Consider the following 25,732-nt stretch of genomic DNA (forward strand, 5'->3'; position numbering starts at 1 on the left):
TATAGCCCCTTAAGTTTTGGAGCAGCTCCAATTAGTTTGTTGTGGGCTAATAGGAACTCTCTAAGCCTAATTGCTTTGATTCCTAACCTTCTAATTATATTGAGAATTGATACGTGTATCCTCCCTAATTTATTCTATCCCTAAAGTAATTCTTCTACCAGAAGGTTCATACTATACTAACTTTAAAATTGGAATGTTTACTGTGTGTTTTGATCAATAAAGTGTTATTGTATTCTTCTCTGGACTAGCGTTTCACACGGTAGTGAAATAATTAGCCAATAGTCAGTCAAACCTGTTATCAATCGATGATTACCAATGTATACCGGACGTATATTAGGAACAGACGATACGTCACTCAGGGTGGCTTCTTGCACCCCATGTTATTCTATCGCATCACTAATTAATTGTTTTGTCCACAGCTGATCGTGTATCCAACGCACCGCAGTCTACAGACCATGGGAGCCATCGTCACGATGGCCGGCATCTGGCTGACCGCTTTCACCCTCGCCTCACCCCTCTACATCTTCCGAAGCCTCAAAACCCACAAACTCGGCCTCATCGGCATAGACTCGCTGAGCTTCTGCATAGAAGACTGGCCCATCGAAAACGGACGAGCCATCTACTCCGTCTTCAGCCTCATATTCCAATATCTCCTGCCAGTTCTAGTCGTTATCATAGCGCATGTACAAATCCACAGACGCCTGAGAGGAAGAAGACGAACCACTAGGAAGACGCCAGCTATACTCATAGCTATCGCAGCCACTTATGTCATCAGCTGGCTGCCTCTCAATGTGTTCAATTTAGTCGCAGACTTCAACTCTCCCGATCCTATTCTGGACGAGAACAGTATGACGATCACGTATGCCGTCTGTCATATGTTCGGGATGTCCAGTGCGGTGTCCAACCCGCTTCTATATGGATGGCTGAATGATAACTTCAGGAAGGAGTTTGAGGAGATCCTCTGCTGTGGACGAAGGAAAGGGGTCATGAAGAAGAGTTCTAGGAATAATAATAGGAAGCTGGACACTGAGCTGACGGCTCTCCAGATGGAGCACACGGTGGTCACGGCCAACACGAAGACCTCTCAATGCTCGCAAATTTTCTGACTAAAGAGCTGCTTCAAATAGCAAGAGCCGCACAGTGTCGAAATGCAGAGTTTCTGAATCGAATGTCAATTGACCTTCTACATTATGTGATACAAGTTCTTGGTGGTGAAATAAAAACGGATTGATTTGTGTGCTTCTGTTATTTGACTCTTGTACTCTTGTGACTGTCGTTAATTTACCAGTGTTCTCTACTAACACTTGCGCGTGAATACGTTCACAAGTGAAATTAAACTATCGTTAAGTTATCGATATAGTTTCGTTGTTGTACTATGTTATGTACTGTATACTATGTAGCTTTACCCTATTTAAATAAAATAATAATCTTGCCGTATGTTTTACTGAGCCCAAAACATACGGTTAGATTATTGATACACTTGTAAATATGTAGAAATAAGGTTCTTCAATTGTTTTGTAAATGAAATAAGGAAACGGTAAATATTGTTAGAGAGAAATGTTTTTTCAAAGAATAAATCATTTCACATCTGTGTCATATGTTTCTTTATTCTTCAAAATGTTTCTCCTTCTACGCGTAAGGTACCTTAAAGGTACCTTACACCGGCGTACCTTAAAGAGCGCTTCGTTTTTAAACTTCACGCAGACAACAGGCCGATGAGATCCTCACAAAGGCTTTTGTTGGAGCTTCCAACGCACACCTCTGAGTTTTATGGCAACTCCTTCACAGTAATCGCCATACGGCTGTGGAACTCACTGCCATTGGAAATCCGTTGTGCAAAATCAGCTTTTGCTTTCAAAAGACAAGTAAAGGAATATTATCTGTCCATCATTTAATAGTACCTACCTAAGTATAAATCTTTATATAAGTATATGGTATGTATGTATATATATAAGTATCTATTATATTTGTATGTATGTATCTAAGTATTTATTATTAAAACATAAAAAATATCACTAGTATTTAAATGCAATACGTGTACACCTTCCTCTTCTACTCAATAAGTCTCTCATTCACCCAAAGGTTGCCTGGAAGAGATCGCTTTTAGCGATAAGGCCGCCTATTGTGCTTACTCCTTTTGTAATTTAATGTATGTTGTGTGTTTTGTTCAATAAAGTTATATTGTATTGTATTGTGTATTGTAAGGTAGACTAAAACACTTCAAACACTAGACTAAAGTTTGTCTCTATGGTGAAAGGATTATAAGGCAATCAGAATAGCGTCGATTAGCAACTGTGTGCAGGACTTAGACATAGCATATATTTGATATTATGTAGCTTCTTTCCTCACCCTACAGTGCTAACTTATAACAACTTTCCAACCCCTTTTTTCATCCTCCACCCTCCCAGTTCTATCAAAAAACATACGACAAAGCAAGACTAACAAACGGATACACTTTTGGATTCATATCGGTAAGTGTAAAACAGTTATAAGGATACTACCATAGAATAACGACTACTAGTACCCACTTGTTATTCTATGATACTACTGTCACGTAAACAAAATTGCAGGCTTTCCATCGATTCCTTTTCGTTCACACACAATCTCATTCGTTAAATCCTTAGAAATACATTTTTGCCTCTACCGCGAATGATTTAAATATTAGTTCTTGAAAACAGGACTGAACAGAGTTCTAGGTACCCAGCAACAGACCTAATCCGTCTAGAATATGTTTATCAATACGATACAAAATATTTACAAAGCATAAATCCTTGAAAGGTAACCCACATAAATTGGGGTACCCGAGTAAGTAAAGTGAATATTTCTTATCTGTTATTTATTCACCAAGCAGATCATCTGCATATTATATATGTACGAGTAAGTAGCTTTATCCCAAAGGCTAGATCTGATCTTTAGATATTGAGGCAAAATTTTTTGTTGGAGGATTTCAAAGGCGTTGCCCAAAATTCAGAGACGTAATTTAATTTTTGTTTTTTAGGTAATCTAATTTAGCTTTTTTTCATCTGTCCTACATTTATACGCAATTTTTAAAAGCTTTGCAAACTGTGATGTAAAGGAGAATGGCCATTTCTCTATGGCACCATGACCCGCCAGAGCAGCCATTGATGAAACATAATTATACTGATGTGTAGCCCATGACTACAGTATATCCTGGTGTAAACTTTATTACTATGAGGCATGGGAAAACGAAGATATAGGTGCTGAAAGATCAAGTCTTTGTACTGACTAGATGTTACTCTCATACTAATTTTTTTATTAAACATGGTTTATATTTTTTTAAATATTTTTCCCTCACATTTATCATTAAATAAAAATAGGTTTGGTCAGTGGCTGCAAAGCGGGTCAGATTTGGCCATTCTCATTTGAAAAGATTATTTTGCGAAATATTTTTATGAGAAGTCTTATAGATCTTATCTATCTATCATATCTATCATAGATCTTATGATTTGTACTATGGAATATGATGTCAGGAGCAAGAGTAATACATGTACATGTAAGTAAGTTAAAGGTTTGTATTAAGGTAAGCGTCAACCTTTCCGCATTGTAAGCAGCAGCCGCATTACATTCAGTATTCTTTCTATAGAAAAACACACAAGTGCGTCCACTTCATCAGCATTGCAAACACCGTTTTTTTATGAAAATCCGTTTGCTCCGACACCGATAGGTGGACGCTTACCTTTATTATACCAAACATCTTAGTAAAATTACAATATATTGATATTTCAAGATCTTCATCATCTCTACAAAATTCGTAATTCAGGTATTTCCTTTAAGAAATGCTGGTCATTGCCCTTTCCTTGTAGATATTGTTAGATTTACAGAATGCCGGGTCGAAAGGGTTCCGCCTAATGTGTGGCAGATTTGTAGGTATTCAGATTTGTATCTAGAATCCTTCATATAAACTGTGTAGACGTTACCTGCCTTCCGAATTACCTTTAGACCCTGTTTAGCATAAAAAGGTTGAATGCGTAGTTCGCATCAAGTAAATGTGCTCTCTATTTTTCATAAGTATGAATGCGGGACCGTAGTTGAGGTTTACTACCTCTGACACACGGATGGTAGGTTCGAATTCCGGCCAGGCCAAAAAAAAACGCGTGTAGAACTTCTTATTATGTCTTGGTGTTTTTTATCAAACCGACATATTTTCTTACCTGGTATTTTATAATATTTTATCATGATATAAAATATCCCTGTAAGTATTGTATAATTTTATGAATTGTACAACATGTTAACTGATTGTAAGTGGAGCCTGAAGAATCAGTAATCGCAAGATTGCTCCGTCGTGTCTATTCTAACTAACATCGTAGGCGCTTTAAAAAAAATAGGTTTGCAATATTTCTACACGAATTTTTGATCCCATCCGAGAATCAAACATGGGCACGCTAAGGATAAAATTACGCTTTCATCACTAGACTATGCAAGGAAGTTCACAAGAAGTAGGATAAAATAGTAGATACTGTCTTTAAATCAGTACCTACCTATCAGTTACTACAGCTAGGTATTAATGATGATATATACGGTTAATAAGTAGAAATGATAACCTCTGATCTTTTAGAGCTACACCCATAGCTGTACCCAACATAAACTTTGCAAAATACACATGGTGTGTGTAAACATTTAAACGATGTAGCTGAATCAAAGCAAGTAATTTTAAATTTCGAGCCTAAAATAAATTTTGTTTACCGATTTGTTTAACTAAAAGGGATTTTGACGATTTTGGTCTGTATTGTTGACATGAAGTAGGTATCATCGAAGTTTCATACTGTCAAAAACTTTGATATTAATAATACTACGAACTAGATGGAGTGTCAGAGCAAAAAAAAATCTAGACACCTTCTTTTCCATATAAGCTGAATAGGAATTTTTGAATCCAATATTATGTACCTACAGTAACACTATGTACCATCAGTATTTTAAAAAACCTTTAATTTTGGATGTACTTACAGATAAAATAAGATGATCCATAATTTAAGCCCCTCTTCAAATTAAAGTTAATAGTCCTTCAGCTGAAATTCAGCAACCTGACAGTTTCTGAAGTACAAGCGCCCTTTTGTCACTTCCACTTAAGAATAGCGAACATTGGAGGAGATGGGTATATACAGGCTGTTGAAAAAGGGGTACTAACCTCAGACATTTGTACTAAGTGTGGTCTTTAAAATTTCATGAAAACAAAGTCTTTTGACCAACAAAGTTTCTCGCAAATTCTGAAAAGTGGTAAAGCAAAAGATGCTCAGAAAGAGCCCCCATGCACTTTTTTGGGTTCATATACCACTTTTGCAATACTTTCTACAGGGTGGAGGAACTAACCCCCTTATAGAGAATACCTGTTCCCGCGAGCTTGGCTTCGCCTTAAAAAGTTTTACCGTAAGAATTACGGGATAAAAAGTAGCCTATGTTCTTTATCAGGGTCTAAACCATAATTATGTTTACCAAATTTCATTCAAATCCGTTCAGTAGTTTTGGCATGAAAGAGTAACAGACAAACAGACAGACAGACACAGTTACTTTCGCATTTATAATATTAGTTAGGATAGAAAAGAATATCATAATATCATCACAGGTGATCATATTCTATTCTATTCTATTCTCTATGGGGGTGTCAGTACCTGCACCTGGCTCTCTCGAATGGAACCTTTGTGCATATCCCCAAGGTCTAAACTGCCTTCCTAAGCTTGGACCATTTCCCACCACGCTGGTCCACTGCGGGTTGGTGGGTTCACATATCTAGATGTGCTAAATCTAGGTATGCAGGTTTCCTCACGATGTTTTCCTTCACCGTAAGAGCGATGGTATACATTGTACTTAAATTCAGAAAAGAACTCATTGGTACATGTCAGCGCCGGGATTCCAACCCGCATCTCTGGCGTGAGAAGCGGCACTTACCCGACTGAGCTACCACCGCTCCTCGAGGTGATCATAATTTTATTAACAAAAGTGACATGCACAAGCTATAAATTACGAATTATGAATGCTTAAAGACTCCAAGTGCATAATGAAATAGCTCCCAAAGCTAGAATAATCTTGATGAATTCCTTTTCGTCCCTTTTCAGAAGGGTTTGCATAAGTATCATTGTTGGAATTTTTCGCGAAATGCGGGGTTCTGGAGGGTTACTCTACGACTGACAAAAAACAAACGGACGAAAGCTGTCGTGCAATCGGCACGTTTACTATAGCGAGATAGGGACGTGGCTAGCGCAGCAGTACTCCGAAACTAGGTATTTCGTTACGTAGAGTGACCCCACTGCTGGCAGGAGGAAATTGAATATTTAAGGAAGTCATAATCAGACATATTTTTCATCAAATCTTGTACGTAAATGTTTTTTAAGCGTTAATAATGTTATTTGTGATAATAACTATACCGAGTGTTGCAAATTTGGTGACTTAAGTAAGTTGTTCATATTGACACCTGATTCATCCAATTTCAGCTTAGTTATACTATACTTACCACTTTATCAACACCCTGTGAATAACTAAATATTAAAATGTAAATAAATAAAAATGCATAAGTATGCGTTTTGATTGAGAGTTTAAATGTGTGATTATAAAAAAGGAATTTCCTATAATATAATTTACGTGGTGTTTTGGAAAACCCTAAAATATGTGACATCACACAACATAGGGTTTAATCGCTACTTGGAAATACAAAGTTGCTAAGGAAAATCCTTACAAACGAATAACAACAGTCTTATTTATTGTTACATAAAGGTTTACTTAATACTATACAGGGTTGAAATTTATCAGTGGATTTAGCGGCGGCAGCGGCACATCAATGTTGGTATCCGTACAAAAGCATTACATGGAAGTCACCAATTATTTTGTTCTGGGGACCTAGGTAAATTATGATACCAATATATTATAAGGCTACAAATACAGGGAATCTGATATTCAAATGTACCTACTTAAAAAATGAAACTTGGACGAACTGACAACCTCCTCGTTTTTTTTAAGTCGGTTTAATATAGACTACTGTTGCTTGAGACAATACGAAGTTTTCGATCGCTGTTGAGATAACTACGACTCCATATCGTTGCATTACATGGCTACTGTCGAAAGCTTTAAGGAAGACCAGTAGACCTAGAAAGTATAGATAATTATTCTTTTAAGATTTCGTTTGTTCATTAAATACTCCTTCAGTATATTATGCTTATAGTGCCCCAAACTTATCTGTTCCGGTGACAGCTCACGTAAATGTGTAATATTTCTTCATTCTATAAGATTTTAAGTTTGCCAGTAGTTGTAATTCGCTCTTGTGGTTTCAATAAACCCATCTAATCTATATCAATATAGGTATAATTCATTAGTAAATAATGAGATATGGATCAATTTAGTTCGCTCTCACCGGAACAGATAAGCTTGTCGCATTGTACAGTTTGATTACTTGATAGTTTTCAAGTTGTCTACGATTTCACCTTTGTGCTTTGTCATGCTAACCAACTGTCAATCTTTGAAATAATGAATAGGCGGTTTGATAGTTTGACAAGGTACAAGAGTGCATTCGCTGCTAACTTCAGAACTATCAAGTTGTTTGAACCGGTCTGTACCCCATACACTACAAAAAACAAACATCCTTACTAATATTATAAATTTGAAAGTAACTGTGTCTGTCTGTCTGTCTGTCTGTCTGTCTGTCTGTCTGTCTGTCTGTCTGTCTGTCTGTCTGTTACTCTTTCACGCCAAAACTACTGAACGGATTTGAATGGAATTTGGTATACATACGGTCTAGACCCTAGGAAAGAACATAGGCTACTTTTTATCCCGGAATTCCCACGGGAAAAACTTTTTAAGGCGAAGCGAAGCGCGCGGGAACAGCTATAATATTATAAACTATCACCACTGAAGTTCCACGCAATCGGAATTGTCGACATATTCAGTGAACACACAGGCTAAGAAAGCGATAACATTTTGCCAACTATGCAGCCGCCCTAATCAGAGAATGTTCAGGCCGGTTGCTGGGAGGTTACTCTATCTATACTGACGAAAAACAAACGAACTTGAGCTGTCGTGCAATCGGCACGTTTGAAACAACGAGATAGAGTCGTGGCTCGCGCAGCAGCGCTCCTAAACTTAGTTTTTCGTCATATAGAGTAACCCCCTGAGCCGTGAAATATTAATCATAGCTCATTAACTTCTGTATCGAAATGGCGTCGTTTCCGTGGTGGCAGACCAAATGGTCTCGCTGTATTGGTCGTTATTTCATATACCTAAGAAAGGAAAGAGAAATAAATATTTCGAAAGACAATGAAAGTAGTTATACACAATTTATGACAACTTAAAAGTACATAAGTAAATGTATCGTATGAAAATAATTAATAATTAATTTCTGAGTAAAAGTTTATAAAAAAATAAAATTGTGGAACTTTTTCATTGCTCGTGAGTGCAGTTATAAAATACAAGTGACGTCATCGAAAGCGATATAAATCAATAAAAAACTATTAATTTATTCCTCCAGACTGTACAGTAGACAGAAACGGGGATTCACATCCACTGATCTCTCCGGGTATTCCCTGACACCGCAGCTGTCTCGTTCTATCAAAGGAACGACCACTATTTAAACCAACTCGTCTCAGTCTCACACATCAGTTCACTGGCACATCTCAAACTATCCATTGATTTATAATCGAGGAATAAAGTATTCCAATTTCAAAAATGAAACTGTCAAACATTTTCTTTTTCGTCTTCATGGCGTTTTTCGCAGTGGCCAGTGTCTCTGCTGCGCCTAGGTGGAAGCCGTTCAAGAAATTGGTAAGTAAGACTTATTTTTTATTACTCTCTGGATAATAAGTTAAAAAAAAATGCCCCATAATTGGACGTAGTTACGCAGAAAGGACTCAACCCACACAAACCTAGTTCTGAGATATAGACGTTTTAAGTTCTAATCGGTATTCTTCAGCAATGAAAAGCATCTTATATGTGGAAATTATCTTAAATTATGCATATTTATTGTTATTTTACTATGGCAAATCATGGTGTAGCTATAACGAATATTTATTGAGTTATTAATGAAAATATGCACTTGGATCCTTTCTCCTAAATTGCTTTTTCTATGCAAGCAGGGAAATTCAACGTTTCGCAGAAAGGATCCAACCAAATATTTATTTTTATAAAATATTTTTTTAAATAACAATATGGTTTTTAAAGCTAAATATTTATATTGTAGACACAAGACATTACTTTTTTACACAAAATAAAAATTATATATGAAAAGTAAACCTATTATTAAATAATTTATATTGAAATGTAATCGGAAACAACATTTCACATCTATATAAAAATCTAACCGGAACTGTATTCCCAAGCGCAAAACTCTGGATCAACTTAACCGATTTTGATATTTTTTTTACAAAATAGAAGCCTACCTTTTTCGTGAGTATCTACGACCCGTTTTTATCCCATAATTTTCAGGATAAAGCATTTTGACGGAAAGCAAACCTCATAGAAAAAAGTTGGGCATGAATAAAATTCTAACCGGAAATGTGTTCCCAAGCGCAAAACTCTGGATCAACTTAACCGATTTTTATATTTTTTTTACAAAATAGAAGCCTAAGTTTTTAGTGAGTATCTACGACCCGTTTGTATCCCATAATTTTCAGGATAAGACATTTTGACGGAAAGCAAACCTCATAGAAAAAAGTTGGGCATGAATAAAATTCTAACCGGAAATGTGTTCCCAAGAGCAAAACTCTGGATCAACTTAACCGATTTTGATATATTTTTTTACGAAATAGAAGCCCACTTTTTTAGTAAGTGTCCCATCCCATATTATCCCATAATTTTCAGGATAAAGCAATATGAACATAAGCAAACCTCAAAGGATAAAGTTGGACATAAATAAAATTCTCTTTTACTCTAACTTCACTTCATCACCCTCGGTATATTGCAACTATCCTCCTTTTTATGCCTCCGTAGGATATCCGTGTCGTTCCCTGTGCTTACCATACGATCGCTGAAAAGTGGGATTTCAGCGATCGTATGGTCCGTATCACTTCGATTTTACTTTGCGGTTGGATATTAAAATTTATGTCAAGATGCAGAATAATTATAAATCTCATAATCATTAACCATCATCACGACCCGTCACATCTCCACTGCCGGGGCATGGGTCTCCTTCCAATGAAGGAAGGGATTAGGCCTAGTCCACTACTCTGTCCCAGTGTGGGTTAGTGGACCCCAACACAAGCAAGCTTGTGTCGAGTTGACGGGTAATTGGGCAACCCGACTGTCAGATGTTTTCAAGCCGCCCGAAGGTCTCTGAGTAGGCTTAACGACTGCTATCGATTTTATTATAATCATAATGATTACGATTATGCTTCTTGACATATATCAAGATCTGGATATACAAGATGCTCCTGGTTTATTGAATCTGCATCCAACTCCTCAGATGCAGACTGGTTTAGATCTTTAAAAACTTCGGCAATGTGGTCATACCATCTTACAAGTCGGTCTTCCATAGTAACAAGGAGATATCCTGGGGTTTGTTGCAAAGTTTATTTGATTCTTTCTATAGATCCTTCATGGCAGCCGCTGTTTGTTTTCTCCAAGATATAGAATCAGACTAACAGCGTTGGTCCTTTTTTAAATTACGTTTGATATTTTGTTCACAAAGAAAATACTCGTACGCAACTCGTGCTTCTTTAGAATGGTAGTCTAGTTCGATGTTAAGTCTTCCTTGGAGAGTTGATCATATGCCATGTTCCTTTAGACATCCATTCTTTCTTTAAGTGTTCCTTGTGCCTTATTATTTCTTCGCAACTTTTTTAAAACATGTCTTTAATGCCAGTGCAGTTACCTTTGATTGAGGCACGTCGCCCACACTTAGTAGGTTGATGGTATTTGTTGTGGATCTGGATACTAAGTTATCTTCTGACTTCTGGGTCCTGCAGCTTATTTACAGCGACATCTTTGGCAGATCTTGTGGCCTGCTTCTGAGCTCCCACTATCGTCAAGCAGATTTTTCCAACCACTAAGTGGTGATCACTCTTGACTTTAGCAACCCTTCTTAAGTATTTCTAACATCTAGAAGTGAATGTCTTCATTTTCAAATGTGGTCGATTTGGTTCCCGGTCCGACAGTCGTGTGAGAACTAAGTCACCTTGTGACATTCCTTGGAGTTACCACCACCGAAAATTAGCCATTAACAATCCTTAGGCATCGTCGCTCGCTAATCAAATCATTGTCGATAGATGTTTGAGAGTCGAGCGACGCTGCTTATGGATTGTTAATTGCTAATGTGACTTGCCCACACGGTGCCGATACATGGACGATGACCAACGAAACTGTGCACCGAATCAGAGTTCCACAAAGAGCTATAGAGCGACCCATTTTAAGTATTTCGCTTAGACGTATTCCCAACGTGGTGATCCGTCAAAAGAGGAAAGTGTTCAACGTCGGTATGCGGGTCGCCGAACTGAAATGGGAGTGGCAGGATACTTGGCTCGTGGGGGGACGGAAGGTGGAAAAATGCGGTGACAGAATACTGGCCAAGAGACGGAACAAAAACAGTTTGAATCCTTTCTGCCAAATAAAATTTGAACTGTTTTATTAAAAACTTATATTATATGAAACAACTCAGACAGTTTGAGTCCTTTCTGCTAAAAACAAATTGACTTCTTTCAATCAATAAGTATTTCGCTAAAACGACTCAAGACGGTTTGAGTCCTTTCTGCTAAATACAAATTGTCTTTTTTCAATGAATAAGTATTCCTCTAAAACGACTCAGACGGGTTGAGTCCTTTCTGCTAAATACAAATTGTCTTTTTTTAATGAATACGTATTTCTCTAAAACGACTCAGAGCGCTTGAGTCTTTTATGTAAAACTAAATTTTTCATGGTTTCATAGGAAATGCGTTTCTGTAAAAGGACTCAAACAGTTTGAGTCCTTTATGTGAAACTAAAAAATGTGTGTTTCATACAATGTGGGTTGGTCCCCCACATCAAAAAAGTATGTTGTAGTTGGTTTTTTACTGTGTTTGTTTTCTTGACAGGTAGACCCTACATTAAATAGCATGTTCTAGTATATAACTCAATTTTGACAAAGTTGTGGATTGAGGCCTTTCTGCGTAACTACGTCCAATTATAGTAGAAAGTCACGTGACCAACAAATATTCTCCGTAGAAACATATTTTTTTTACAATTTTCAAATGTCTTGAACCAAAAATGGTTTAAATGAACCCCAAAGTAACTCTCTTCCGGCTTACCTTTTTTACAACATCCTGTATATTTATTTTAAATTTCTTTTCAGGAAAAGGTTGGGCGAAACATCCGTGACGGCATTATCAAGGCGGGCCCCGCGGTCGCTGTCATCGGACAAGCCACTTCTATAGCCAGACCTACGGGCAAATGATAGACATAAATTAGATATTATTAACTTGCATTTATAATAGCTATAATTTCCACACCACGCCACACTTATGATTTAACCGTTTTACCGGCATCGGCAATTAGACAATGACTTAAATATTGATACCATATTTTTTGCAAAAATATTCAATTTTTTGGTCGGTTAAAGGGTTAAATAATGTACACATTCAAAAGAAAATACTCATTCTTTTATACAGTTATTATGTGAAATAGCCATACCTATTTATATACTGAAATTAATGGATTACCAAATAGAATATTGTGTATTTATACTTAGTGATTTTTACTTTGTAAATATTTTATTGATAAGTAGATCTGATAATTTCATAGAAAAGTAAAAATAATGTATTAATAGTATAGATTACTTTCATTATTTTAAAATAAAATATTTTAATGAATTAATTCATATAATTTTTTTTATTACCAACTGTCCTTAGCCTGAATGATATCTGAAATTACAAATCTTATTCATTGTTCATACAAACTCTACACAAAAGGGTTTTCGTCTTAATTTCATCAACACATTTGCCGATTGATTTGGCACAGAACCTAGTCATAAAAGATTAGATGGCACGGAAAATTTAAGTAATGTTAAAAGTACATAAAATATCTACAATTAATTTTTTACTATCATCAGCTCTTAGTATACTTACGTAATAGTCCACATAATACATGTATTGGTAATCAATAATTACATGTCGGTAATTTAGCTACTGGACAAAATGACGGTCTCAAGGAGCATCACAAGATCACAACACTTTGCCCTAATATAATATGAGGGGAATAGTAGTACCGCCTACATAACTCATAATATCCGTAAGCTCACGAGCAATGAAAAAGTTCCAGTGACAATATCACCTAATTTCTCCTGAACGGAAAAGACAAGGTTAACGCGGTCCGCAATATTTAATTACATTTAAGCAGAATACAACCAACTAAAAACGTATATATATTTTGATCAAAATCTAAATTAAATAATGTTATAAAAACTGGGGCCATTTGGTGTCGACATTTTGTAAGTGGAACTTAATTATTGCACGTGAGTGTAGCACATTCGTTATTACGCTGAAATGGCAGTGGTACATAATATAAGCCGAAGCACCTATGGTCGGTGAGGTCAACGAGTGCTGGATATCGGAGACCACGAATAGCATGGGACACCCTCGGGCCCGCTACACCTTATACAGACCGGTAGTGGCAATCTTTGGGAGACAAACAGCAATGGACGATTGTGACCAGGCGGTTTCTATGTACATAATTATTATACACTAGCTGTTCCCGCGAGCTTCGCTTTCTCCTTAAAAAGTTTTACCGTGGGAATTCTGGCATAAAAAGTAGCCTATGTTCTTTCTCATGGTCTAGACCATATGTATACCAAATTTTATTCAAATCCGTTGAGTAGTTTTGGCGTGAAAGAGTAACAGACAGACAGATAGACAGACACAGTTACTTTCGCATTTATAATATTAGTTAGGATTAGGATAAAGTTCGGTTCAAACAACTTGCTAATTCTAAAATTCGTAGTGAATGCACTTTAGTACCTTATCAAACTAACAAACCGCCTATTCATAAAAAATGGACAGTTGGTTGGATAAATGACAAACATGTCATCGCAGCCAACTTCAGAAACTATCATTATAAGTTTAGTATAAAGTGTTTCAAAAATTGCAGGAGAATCTGTTTTAGAACCTAAATCTCTAGCTCTGCTTCTGCTCAAGGAGTAAATTAAAAATCCTCCAAACCGTTTGTGCAGAAATTATTTGGCAAATTAGCGGCGCTTGTCAGCCATACTAACAACGTTAGTGCCAATTTCTCCATGTCGGTTATCTAACCGACCAGGGACCGTTCATCAATTATACGTCATCTCCATATAAAATTCTTGACAGATGTGTCAAAAGCCAACCACTAATACCTGGTTATGCTCTAACCGACTATGGAGAAAGTGGCACTTAAAGTTAGCACTTGCAGGTTCAAAATATTGTGCGTAACTTTATTTTTAGCATAAAGTATAGATAGGTAGATACTAATAAAAAAAAAGATAAAATAGCCATACTTATTTCACATTTAATAAGAAGTTCAGCATTTAATGTCCACAATCGCTTGTCCCTATGAACAAGGAACAAAACTATCAATAATTTATATGGAAAGGGGAATCACTTACCCGGGACTTCCCCGATCCCAGGCGTCGCTCGCTTTCTTCGCAAGCGACTGCTATTTAAACCAACGTGTCACAGACCCATGCACCATTCGACATGCACATTTCAAACAGCACACCAAAAGAAGTTTAAATTCCAAATTTAAAAATGAAACTGTCAAACGTTTTCTTTTTTGTGTTCGTGGCTGTTTTAGCAGTGGCCAGTGTCTCTGGAGCGCCCAGATGGAATCCCTTCAAGAAATTGGTAAGATTTTGGAGGGTTCCCCTCATCTCGTCTAATCTTTATTGCCCTAAACTCGTTTCGCATACCTTGTAAGGTCTAAACTTTTTTGGTAGAATCATCACTTCGCCAAGACTTATGTGGCATAAGACTCGTTACGTCTCTTTCGGCACAAACTTGAAACACCTAAGCCTCGTTTGCTCAAATTGTTCGTATTGGTATAATCTTGTTTCTTTAATATTATCTTGATAAATAATATAATAAGTATGTTGTAAATGTACAAATTGTGGTATTTTTCTCCTATATCCCGAAAATCACTATATTGAATGATCAAAGTATTGAAAGTGAATGACCATTATAATGATTACAAACGCCATTAAACCCCATGGGATCGAAACCTAAAGGTAGGTGCGACGACGAGCAAAGCGAGGAGGAGCGTGTTAGGTGCACATTATCGTCAACAGCAAAGTGGAGCGCAGCGAAGCGGAGCGGAGCGTTTCCCACATAGCGGCCACAATACAAGGCACCAGTTTGCGCTATGTAGGGAGACGCTCCATCAAAGTTAATGCCAAACGAATATTATTATTTTGTATAACCTATGCCATAGCATTATTATGCTATTCAAGATATGGCCATACCATTATTAGGCTAAACAAGATTATGCGAAATAACTTTTTACTAAAAGACATTTATGCCATACGATTTTCGGCGAAACGAGACTTTAACCAAACGTTACTATGCAATATGAGATTAGGCAAATAAATCTTAGGCCAAAAAAGGTAGAACCGATTTTGGAATATAGATAGGTACCTACTTAGATTACTCAGCCTAAAATTCACGTTAGGACGAATAATATCTATTCCCTTATTATAGGTAGGTGTATATTGTTGAGGGGTCACTTTTGCTTTACCAATTGCTCTCTTGATTTGATAACATACCTACGGACTGAGCAGGACAGGCTATAGATTTAAACCTAAATTTCTCCTTTTATTTTCAGGAAAGAGTTGGCCAGAACATTCGAGATGGCATCATCAAGGCAGGGCCCGCGGTGGCGGTGATAGGACAAGCCACTTCCATCGCACGACCCACCGGCAAATGAACATCCTCCGATATTTTACAGTCGGTTAAATCAAAGACTTGAAAAAGTACTCAATCTACTATAAGTATTCTAAGTTATTTATAGACTTTTTTAAGCGTACACAGTGTGAAATTTAACAGTAAAAATCGTCTTATAAAAATGTTAAATACTGTTCTACACCTATTTGAATTTATAAATTATTATTCTTATTAAATATTACTTAAGTATACCTAATAAGGTTGCTAAAACCGCATTGTAGACTGAAAGATAACAAGAGAACATGGTTCCTATACTTAGCACAATTTCAGAAACTGAGAGACAAGTCGATTCCTCTTTGGGCATATTCCTCTTTTGTGAAACATCCTGTCTATTAAGAACGTTGTAAATCTTATACTTACTGTGTAAGTCTGAACTTAATAAAATATGGATTAATTAATATAATTATAATCCTGGTCATAATTTATTTACTTTACTGAATCATACCTCCCAACCTATACCTCCCTAAGCTCCGATTTCTCCATAGTCCGTTAAATCGTAACCAGGGAAAGGTTGATCAATTATACATCTCCATATAAAATTCTTGAGAAATGTGTCAAAAGTCAACCACTAATACCTGGTTATGCTGTAACCGACTATGGAGAAATTGGCACTAATACTCTCTATGATAACCTGGCTGTTTTCGAATGGCACCTTTTTGGTGGTCACCGAATAAAGATTGTTTACGAGTATCTTTATCTTTTTCTCATATCACCAGGGTTGACCCTCCCTTCCTAAGTTTGGACCATTCCTCACCACGCTTCACTGCGAGTTAGTGGGCTCACATATCTAAATATAGATATTGAGGTTTCCTCATGATGTTTATTTTGACCGTAATGGTAAGTTGCATGATTGATTGCACTTAAATTCCATATCTATTATTTCAGGCTCAAAAAAAATAATCGAGCATTTTTACTGTGTAGTCTTTAATATTGTGATGTTATCCTAATCCTAACTAATATTATAAATGCGAAAGTAACTGTGTCTGTCTGTCTGTCTGTCTGTCCGTCTGTCTGTCTGTTACTCTTTCACGCCAAAACTACTGAACGGATTTGAATGAAATTTGGTATACGTACTGTCTAGACCCTGGGAAAGAACATAGGCTAATTTTTATCCCGGAATTCCCACGGGAAAACTTTTTAAGGTGAAGCGAAGCGCGCGGAAACAGCTAGTTATTAATAATTTACAAGCACTGTGTCAAGTGATTATTAATTAATTTCGACTTTGTGCTTACGAAAGCTCATTTACGTAGAAAACAATTTTCATCTGCCAAACTTTATATACTTACTAATATTGTAAATCCTAATCCTAACTTCCTAACTAATATTATAAATGCGAAAGTAACTGTGTCTGTCTGTCTGTTACTCTTTCACGCCAAAACTACTGGACGGATTTGAATGAAATTTGGTATACATATGGTCTAGACCCTGACAAAGAACATAGGCTACTTTTTATCCCGGAATTCCCACGGGAAAACTTTTTAAGGCGAAGCGAAGCTCGCGGGAACAGCTAGTGTGAAATAAACTGTGCCTGTCTGTTCGCCTGTGTGTCTGTTACTCTTTCACTCCAAAACTACTGAACGGATTTGAATGAAATTTGTTACACAGATCGTCTAGACCCTGATAAAGAACATAGGCTTTTTTATCGCGGAATTCCCACGGGAAAACTTTTTAAGGCGAAGCGAAGCTCGCAGGAACAGCTATATATTATAAATCATAATAAAATGTACTATCGCTATTCTATTCTAAGAAGTTTCTGATGGCTCTCATGAGTGGAACCTTTTTTAGCTACTATTTATTGATAACCTAACCAGATAGTCAAGAAAGATATCAGACTCCGGACTGAGGTTGAACATATTCTGTTAGCTCTTCCACCTACTACAGAAACAAGATTATCTATTCTTGGACCAACAGAGCGCCTATTTCAGCTATTGCAACACCCAGGCTTGCTATTACTCGAGAGCTAGGCTGACTGAACTGAAATCTAGGGGATATATACAAAGGTTCCACCCTCTAAACTTCACCCCATACCAGAATAGAATAGAATAGATATCAGACTCCTTGGCATGAATTTTGAAGGAAAATTTTAGTTCTGCTACCGACCACCGGGGGCGCTGTTCATATTTTCATACAAAATTACTCGATAAATTCTACTTCACGTTCACGATGAAAATTCATGCTAAGGGGTCTGACCAAAATTTAAAAATCAAATGTCGCCTTTGCCCAGCAGTGGGACACAAATGTGTCTACTTTAAAAAAAAACTTGTATGCCTTCAATGCTTTTCACAGTGAAAAATTAACTGTTATGTCTGTTGTAACTGCTGCTGATTGTTATTTAAATAAATGGGTATTGGGTATTGTATTTTATTTCATATAACAATATTAACAATTGTATTGAATATTTTTAATCTATCTTAATCTCTACACCACCAACACATAACATAATATAATTTAGGGTAGATGTTTACGATTATTATTCTTATGGTCTGACAAATAAATACCAAAGCTGAAGGGTGTTGGTTCAAGCTGTGGGTTCATCACCACGCAAAAATATGAAAAAGACAAGATTATTGTTAAATATAATTACATTTATTATTAACAATATCAATCATTTTAATGAAATACACCATAGCACAATACATTCTAAAATTCCTTAAATTACAGCTATGCACAGAACTATGACTAGTGCAACAGTATAAGCAAATATTTCATACTGGAAAACTACTTCTGCAGTTTTTATTGCTAGTATTTTCATGTATGTATAGTTTAGCCAATAGCCGCTATTTATTTATTTACAACTATGGCTATTAAAAAAAATAAACAAAGTAGACAATTTATACAGCACAGATTTTTACAAACTGACTTAAATTATTCACATACAAAGGCGGACTACCAAAAAGTAATTTCTTCCAGCCAACCTTCGATCGGTGGTAGTAAGAATTCTATTTCCCTGCAGGTCTAGCGATGGAGTTGGCTTGTCCTATCACCTCGACCGCTGGCCCAGCCTTGATGATGCCGTCACGGATGTGTTGTCCCACTCGCTCCTGAAACAAAACAGAGAGATAGCAATAATTTTCCGTAATATATAGTATTTATTCAAACTTTTAAGGTAAGGGGGATAACAAGCCGGCCGCTTATATGCAATCAAGGCGATAAGGTAAATCTGAATTCCCTTTTTTGTAAATACCTAATAATAATATGATTTCTAATTTTTTATTTCTGATACTTATTTGATATACTTATAAATAATTATAGCTAACGGCTTTAACTTCATTTTAGGTAGGTACTTAAAATTTTCAACAAATGTACTCTTTTACGATGCGTCAAGCTAGCACACGACTTAGGTATTAATATAATTTAAGACCTAAGTCGTATGTTAGCTTGACATAAAACTTAGTTATGCGATAACATAGTGCCTATGTATTTTAATATTGTACAATAACTGTTAAATCTACTCTAGTATTTAGACTAATTATTCATAAACAACTTGATGAAGTACATTTACCTTTTAAGTATTATGGTAAAGTACGCTATAATGGTAAAGTACTTTATTAATTCGTCATCATCGTCAGCCAATAATCATCCACTGCTGGACATAGGCCTCTCCCAAGGAGCGCCACAACACTCGGTCCTCGGCCTTCCTCATCCGACCACTACGGGCTACCCGCCTAAGGTCGTCAGTCCAGTGGGCAGGAGGCCGTCCTACGCTGCGTTTGCCTGTTCGTGGTCTCCACTCGAGAACTCGTCTACCCCAACGGTTATCGGTTCTTCGGCAGATATGACCAGCCCACTGCCACTTCAGTTTGCATATTTTTATAAACTAAAATTCGTTTACTCGCCGCCACTCGATCGGTCTAAAAACTTACACTCCGCTTGCTAAGCTGGAGTGCGACTCTAGATAGATAGATAGAATACACTTTATTTGTACACCAAAACAGAATAATAAAATTAACAAAATGCAACTTAATAAAGGTACAAAAGGCGGTCTTCACACATCACTAAAAGCGATCTCTGCCAGACTACCTTTGGATGGAGGGAAACAGAGATCTGTTTGAGCACTACTGTAATAAAAACGGTTAATATTCGTCGCCTGTACTTATGTATTATTCATCTGTGCGTATTAATTATTTTGTCGATGGTAATACATAAATATGTTACGTTATAACTTATACGACCTCGGGTGTTATTATTACAACCCTAATGGGAGCTAAGCCTGGAATATGATTTTAGTTTATGTTTCAATTTGCAGACATAATTACATTTTGGGGTTCAATAGTAATTCAGAAAGGTTATAAAATGAATTAGCCAACGAGAAATAGGCATGTAAATAATTACCTAATAATTATACAGAACAATATGACTGCAGATGGCAACTGAACCAAAAATGATTTCTATTTCAAAGTTTACTAGGTAGTTTCGATAACACGATAACAGGTACCTACCTACTTAATTTCATACGATTTGGATAGTTAGTTTTTAGTTATTAAAATAAGCCATAACTAAGTCACATTAATTTCTAAAACATGGAATGTGGTTTATAACGCCGCTGACTGATATTCCAGAGGACACCGGGTTAAATATTGCTTGTTAAGAAAAAAAATTTAATAGGTTCTTATTCTTGTATCTTTGATGCACCCAAAATATGCCTGATATTAATTTGACTTAGGGAGGATGTTTAGTTTGTTGATAGACAACTGAAAAAAATTATCTCACCAATTTTTTGAACGGATTCCACCTGGGCGCGGCCGACACACTGGCCACTGCGAACACCGCCACCAACACGAAAAAGAAAATATTTGATAGTTTCATTTTGAATTTGGAATTTTATTTTCTTCTTTTCTTACTGACGGTCTTTAGTCTACTAATGATGAGGAGAGATTTTTGAAATTGGAATTTTATTTTCTTTTATTTTTATTGACAGTCTATATAGTCTATTCGATGTGGAATGATGTTTTCAGCTTGCAAACTCCGTCTTTTATCGTTATTCGAACGCTTCTGTTTTGTACCGAACATCTGGCCTGGGGGAACTCCCTGGTTAACTAAGGCGTGCTAGTTAGTAAATCTAGTTACAGTTACGTTGTATCGTCAACATTGTTTTCTTTCTTATCTTTTGTTACTGTATTTGTGTAATGTGTAAACGTGCACATTATTTGCATTTCTTATAAGGAAATATGTAACAAGGACAAGTAAGTATTATGATTTCAGCACTTGACTCTTTTTTTATTATTAATTAATTTTATTTAGGTAAGTACTACTAAGTACTACATTTTATGATATTTTTTAACATTAATGAAAGTATATATATTATGTTAATATCATAGGTAATTAAAGAATACGAATATTTTGTGTATTGCACTACTCGTATAACAGACAAATGCGCCTTGACCTTTTATACGAGCTATCGTTCTATAATGTGGTTGGTACCTGTTATTTTTAGGCGCTAAAAGATTCAATTTAGTTTCTAGAGCTGTCGTCGTAAGTAGTTACTTACCTACTACATTTTACATTCGTAAAACAAATGGAATACATAATTTCATACTTCTAATGTAAATTCTTCATTATGTAGGTAATTAGGTATATCTTTACGCAAACGGTAAGCCTGGCTTCGAACGGATTTGTTGCTATAATTCAATTCAGAGATACTTTAAGCATACCTAAGTTTTGGTGGTCTAGTATCAGAAATTCAAGCAAATCTACCTACCTAAGCGCAGATTTAGCTTATCAAAGTGGTGCATTTCAAAATTAAGTGCTGCTTGGAATGAGAAATAGGTTTTTTATAATCTAATTTATTTTGTAAGCCATACATCTAAAAACTAACAAAAAATAACAATCCTTAAATAATTAACAAAAAAATGAGAAATACATAGGTTGTTTGTCTTAACAAATGGACTAGTACTTTTTACAACTTATCAAAAGAATTAAATCTAAATGTTTACTTTTCAACATAAAACTCAAAATCTCAAAAAAGGTAGCGTTTAGCCTTCATACTGCAGCCGCGGCACGGGTCTGATATCTACGTCGATAACCAACCCGTGTAGCGGCAGCTGAGCAACTTTCATTCAAGGGAACGATACTGTGAATTTTAAAAATAATAATTTAAAAAAATAAAAAACCGACTTCAAAAAAACACTAAAATGTAAGTAATTTAAGGTTTACACAAATTATATGTGACAGTACAAATATACCTAAGCAGGAACTGTTCTTTTTTGATGTTGGTGCAGTGACAAAGTAATCTGAAGAAATATGGCACCAACTTCAAAAAAGAACAGTTCCTGCTTAGGTATATTTGTACTGTCACATATAATTTGTGTAAACCTTAAATTATTACTTACATTTTAGTGGTTTTTTGAAGTCGGTTTTTTATTTTTTTTAATTATTATTTTATTTTATAGTTTTTAGTTTATTTGCAATAATTTTTAATCAAAAGTAAGATGCAAATGATACCAAAAAGTCCTACTAATCAATACGAATCATTCAAGCCTAAACACGAGGTAGTTGCTATATACCGTTGAGGAGTTCCCTTGACTGCCTTCCGTTTCCATCATCAGATCAGCTCAAGGTCACCATCATATTTTATTGTTATAAGAACTATATTTACGTTCTTAATTTCATTAGAATCGGTTAATATGTGTCCAAAATGGAAATTCATACCCTGTTTTTACCCCTTTACCCACCCTTAGGGGTGAGATAAAATTCTGAAAAAAAAATGGGACCACCTGGAAGCTCAACCCAATACAAAAATATCCTGACGAATTGAGAACCTCCTCCTTTTTTTGAAGTCGGTTAAAAAAACCTCTATTTATCCCTATTCCATAGTAAAGATCGTAAAATCAATAACAGTTTAATGACCTCAGCATTTTTATGTATAGTAAAGTTGAATACCGGATGTGGGGTTCATTGACCTGATATCGAGAACATCACTAATAAAATATCACCCTGTATAAGTACGTCCTTCAATAAGATAAACATTGTAAGTATTGAGTGGATTTACTTTCGAAACTCCATCCTTACAGTGGGGTTACTCTATACTGACGAAAAATGAACGAACGAGAGCTGTCACGTTTAATACAACGAGATAGAATAGAATAGAATAGAATAATCTTTATTTTGCATCATAAAAAAAAAACATTACAATTTCACAACTTATATATAAAATAGTACAAAAAAGGCGGTCTTATTGCTTAAAGCAATCTCTACCAGACAACCTTTGGATGTAGTGGAGAATAGAGTACTAGTAGCGCCCCGAAACTTAGTTTTTTGTCATATAGAGTGGCCCCCCAGGCCCAGAGATATAATAATAATAATAATCGATATAAACAACTCATCACATATATGTTTGTGATTTGATTAGGTAAACTGGGTCACGGATCTGTTGAGCTGATACAAATAAACTTCAGTAAATAAACACAGGTTGAAGAGATGGCTGGTTATCAATCTAGAGATATTATTATTATTATGCTATCGCAATATTCACATTCAGGTATATCCGATGGCAACGCGATATTGTATATATCCACTGGAGAGAATATTATTATACACTAACATGAGTAACCATAACCATACCATAATTATTGCATGAACCTTGATATTTTTATTCTTAAGATGGTAAAAGGTTAAGCCCAGTCAGTAAAGTAACATACTAAGTGCCAATTTCTCCATAGTCGGTTATCTAACCGACAGGGATTGATTTATAAATTAAACATCTCTATATAAAATTCATGATAGATGTGTCAAAAGTCAACCATTACTCCCTGGTTATGCTCTTACCGACTATGGAGAAATTGGCACTAACAGTCGCTAACTGCCTGGATTCGCTGAAGGTAGGTAAGTATAAACTTACGACCTATGAAAAAGTTCCAGTAAAAACAGCACCAAATTTTCCTAAGACTAGCTCAATTAATGACGCTGTCTGCTAAATTAAATTATATATTTTTTTAAAAGCGCATCCGAATATGAGCAACTAAAAAGTAAATAGGTACTGTGTTGATTGAAACCATGGAACATAATACCTATTTCTCTTGAAATTGACGAAGTGTGGCCGCAGCATTACACTTATACTGTGAGGTGAAACGATACACATACCTACATATTCACTCACAACTGTAATCCCCGAAGGGGTAGTCAGACGACCGAATGGCGTAGTGGTTAGTGACCCTGACTACTGAGCCGAAGGTCCCGGGTTCGATTCCCGGCTGGGGCAGATATTTGTTTAAACACAGATATTTGTTCTCGGGTCTTGGATGTGCCCGTAAAATGGCAATAGACTCGCCCCCTATTACATTGGGACTAACAGAACACTCTGGCGAAAAGTGGGTGCAGCAATGCACCTCTGCCTACCCCGCAAGGGAGTACATTAGTACAAGGCGTGAGTGTGAGTTTTTTTTGTTTTTTTTTTAGTTTAATCCACGGAGTCCACCTTTTTTTGACTTCTAACTATACATACACTTTTTTACGCTTTGTAAGTAAGCAAGTAAACGTTTATTAACAAATTGTTTGAGTACATTTTGTGATGTAGCTGCAAATTCCACACTAGGCGAACCTGTATCGTGGAACTTAGGCTTAGATATCTGAAGTTCTTTAAACAATTTAAATTGACAATATCAAAATACTTAAAACACTAATTAAGCATCTTCTTTAGAGATAAAACAAAATAAATTTTACACTAAGTAACATTTTGTAGGTAAAAATATTTAAATTGTATCAACCTACTTACACGAAATGTTTCTAAATACATACATTGAAAAAAGTATACAGTATGAGAATAATCTGAGTCACGGGAAGCCCCTTTTCCTCAATGATTCATGCTATCAGAAGAAGTTCAGACACCGACCATACTATTATTAAAATATCATATTACATAAATGAATAAATAATATTAATAAAACACAGGCATTATTTACATGGAGCATTGATATCGGGGATCACCCGAGTACCACTGAAAGGTTGAAGATGTTATCGTTTAATTGCGTTGTGGGGTAAAAGGTTAATTAAATTGTACTTACAATATTTCATGTTTATGAATTTACTAGCTGTTCCCGCGCGCTTCGCTTCGCCTTTAAAAGTTTTCCCGTGGGAATTCCGGGATAAAAAGTAGCCTATGTTCTTTCCCAGGGTCTAGACCGTATGTATACCAAATTTCATTCAAATCCGTTCAGTAGTTTTGGCGTGAAAGAGTAACAGACAGACAGACAGACAGACAGACAGACACAGTTACTTTCACATTTATAATATTAGTAAGGATGAATGTTTACTATAGCTACGTAGGTAGTTTATACCTGTACCTACATTGTATAAATGCAGTATGCAAATACGTTGATTATCTAGAGATTAATGTTTTACTGGTTTTACTATGGAATTTCAAGATAACAACCTAACCAAAATAAAAAACCCCGACGTTCAACAATAAAAGTCACATAACTGTTTAATTACTATTAAACAGTTATGTGACTTTTATATTTAATTTTATTATTTTACTATAATTAAATCGATTTTCATGAATCATGGCTAAGTACACTTGGGATAACATTACCTAACCCTAGAAAAACAAAACGAAAATATGTTCAGCCGTTTGGGCTCTACGCTACACACAGATTCACAGACTCGTTAAACTTACAACGACCCCACCCCTCTTTTTCGTCGAGGGTTAAAATGTTGTTTATGTCCTATTCTTTACACGTTTAAGAGGAACTATAAAGAAAGCTAGCTCGCTTTAAGCGATAAGACCGCCATTTGTACATATCTGTTATTAAGTTAAGATTAAGGTTTTTGTAATGTTGTCCATGTTTTTGTGTACAAATAAAGAATATCTATTTATAAAGAGAGTTAAAGAATTTTAAATACCTACGTGTTAGGTACACAAATTAAAA

General features: G+C 35.9%; 1 protein-coding gene and 1 non-coding gene across 2 annotated transcripts in view; both read left to right on the top strand.

The window, feature by feature from the left end:
• LOC105394857 (neuropeptide F receptor) overlaps positions 1–1,591 on the top strand; it is a 63,231-nt gene extending 61,640 nt beyond the window's left edge. Inside the window, exon 4 of the mRNA XM_048630514.1 lies at positions 420–1,591. Within this exon, the coding sequence (XP_048486471.1) occupies positions 420–1,106 (687 nt within the window). The 3' untranslated portion in view covers positions 1,107–1,591. The remainder of the gene's footprint in view (positions 1–419) is intronic.
• A 7,035-nt stretch (positions 1,592–8,626) lies between these two features.
• LOC105394858 lies at positions 8,627–12,303 on the top strand. Its single transcript, XR_007267833.1, has 2 exons — positions 8,627–8,763; positions 12,260–12,303. It is a non-coding gene; the product is annotated as an uncharacterized LOC105394858 (transcript).
• The last annotated feature ends 13,429 nt before the right edge of the window (positions 12,304–25,732 follow it).

Source organism: Plutella xylostella, chromosome 26 (assembly GCF_932276165.1).
Source record: "Plutella xylostella chromosome 26, ilPluXylo3.1, whole genome shotgun sequence".
Classification (NCBI taxonomy): domain Eukaryota; kingdom Metazoa; phylum Arthropoda; class Insecta; order Lepidoptera; family Plutellidae; genus Plutella; species Plutella xylostella.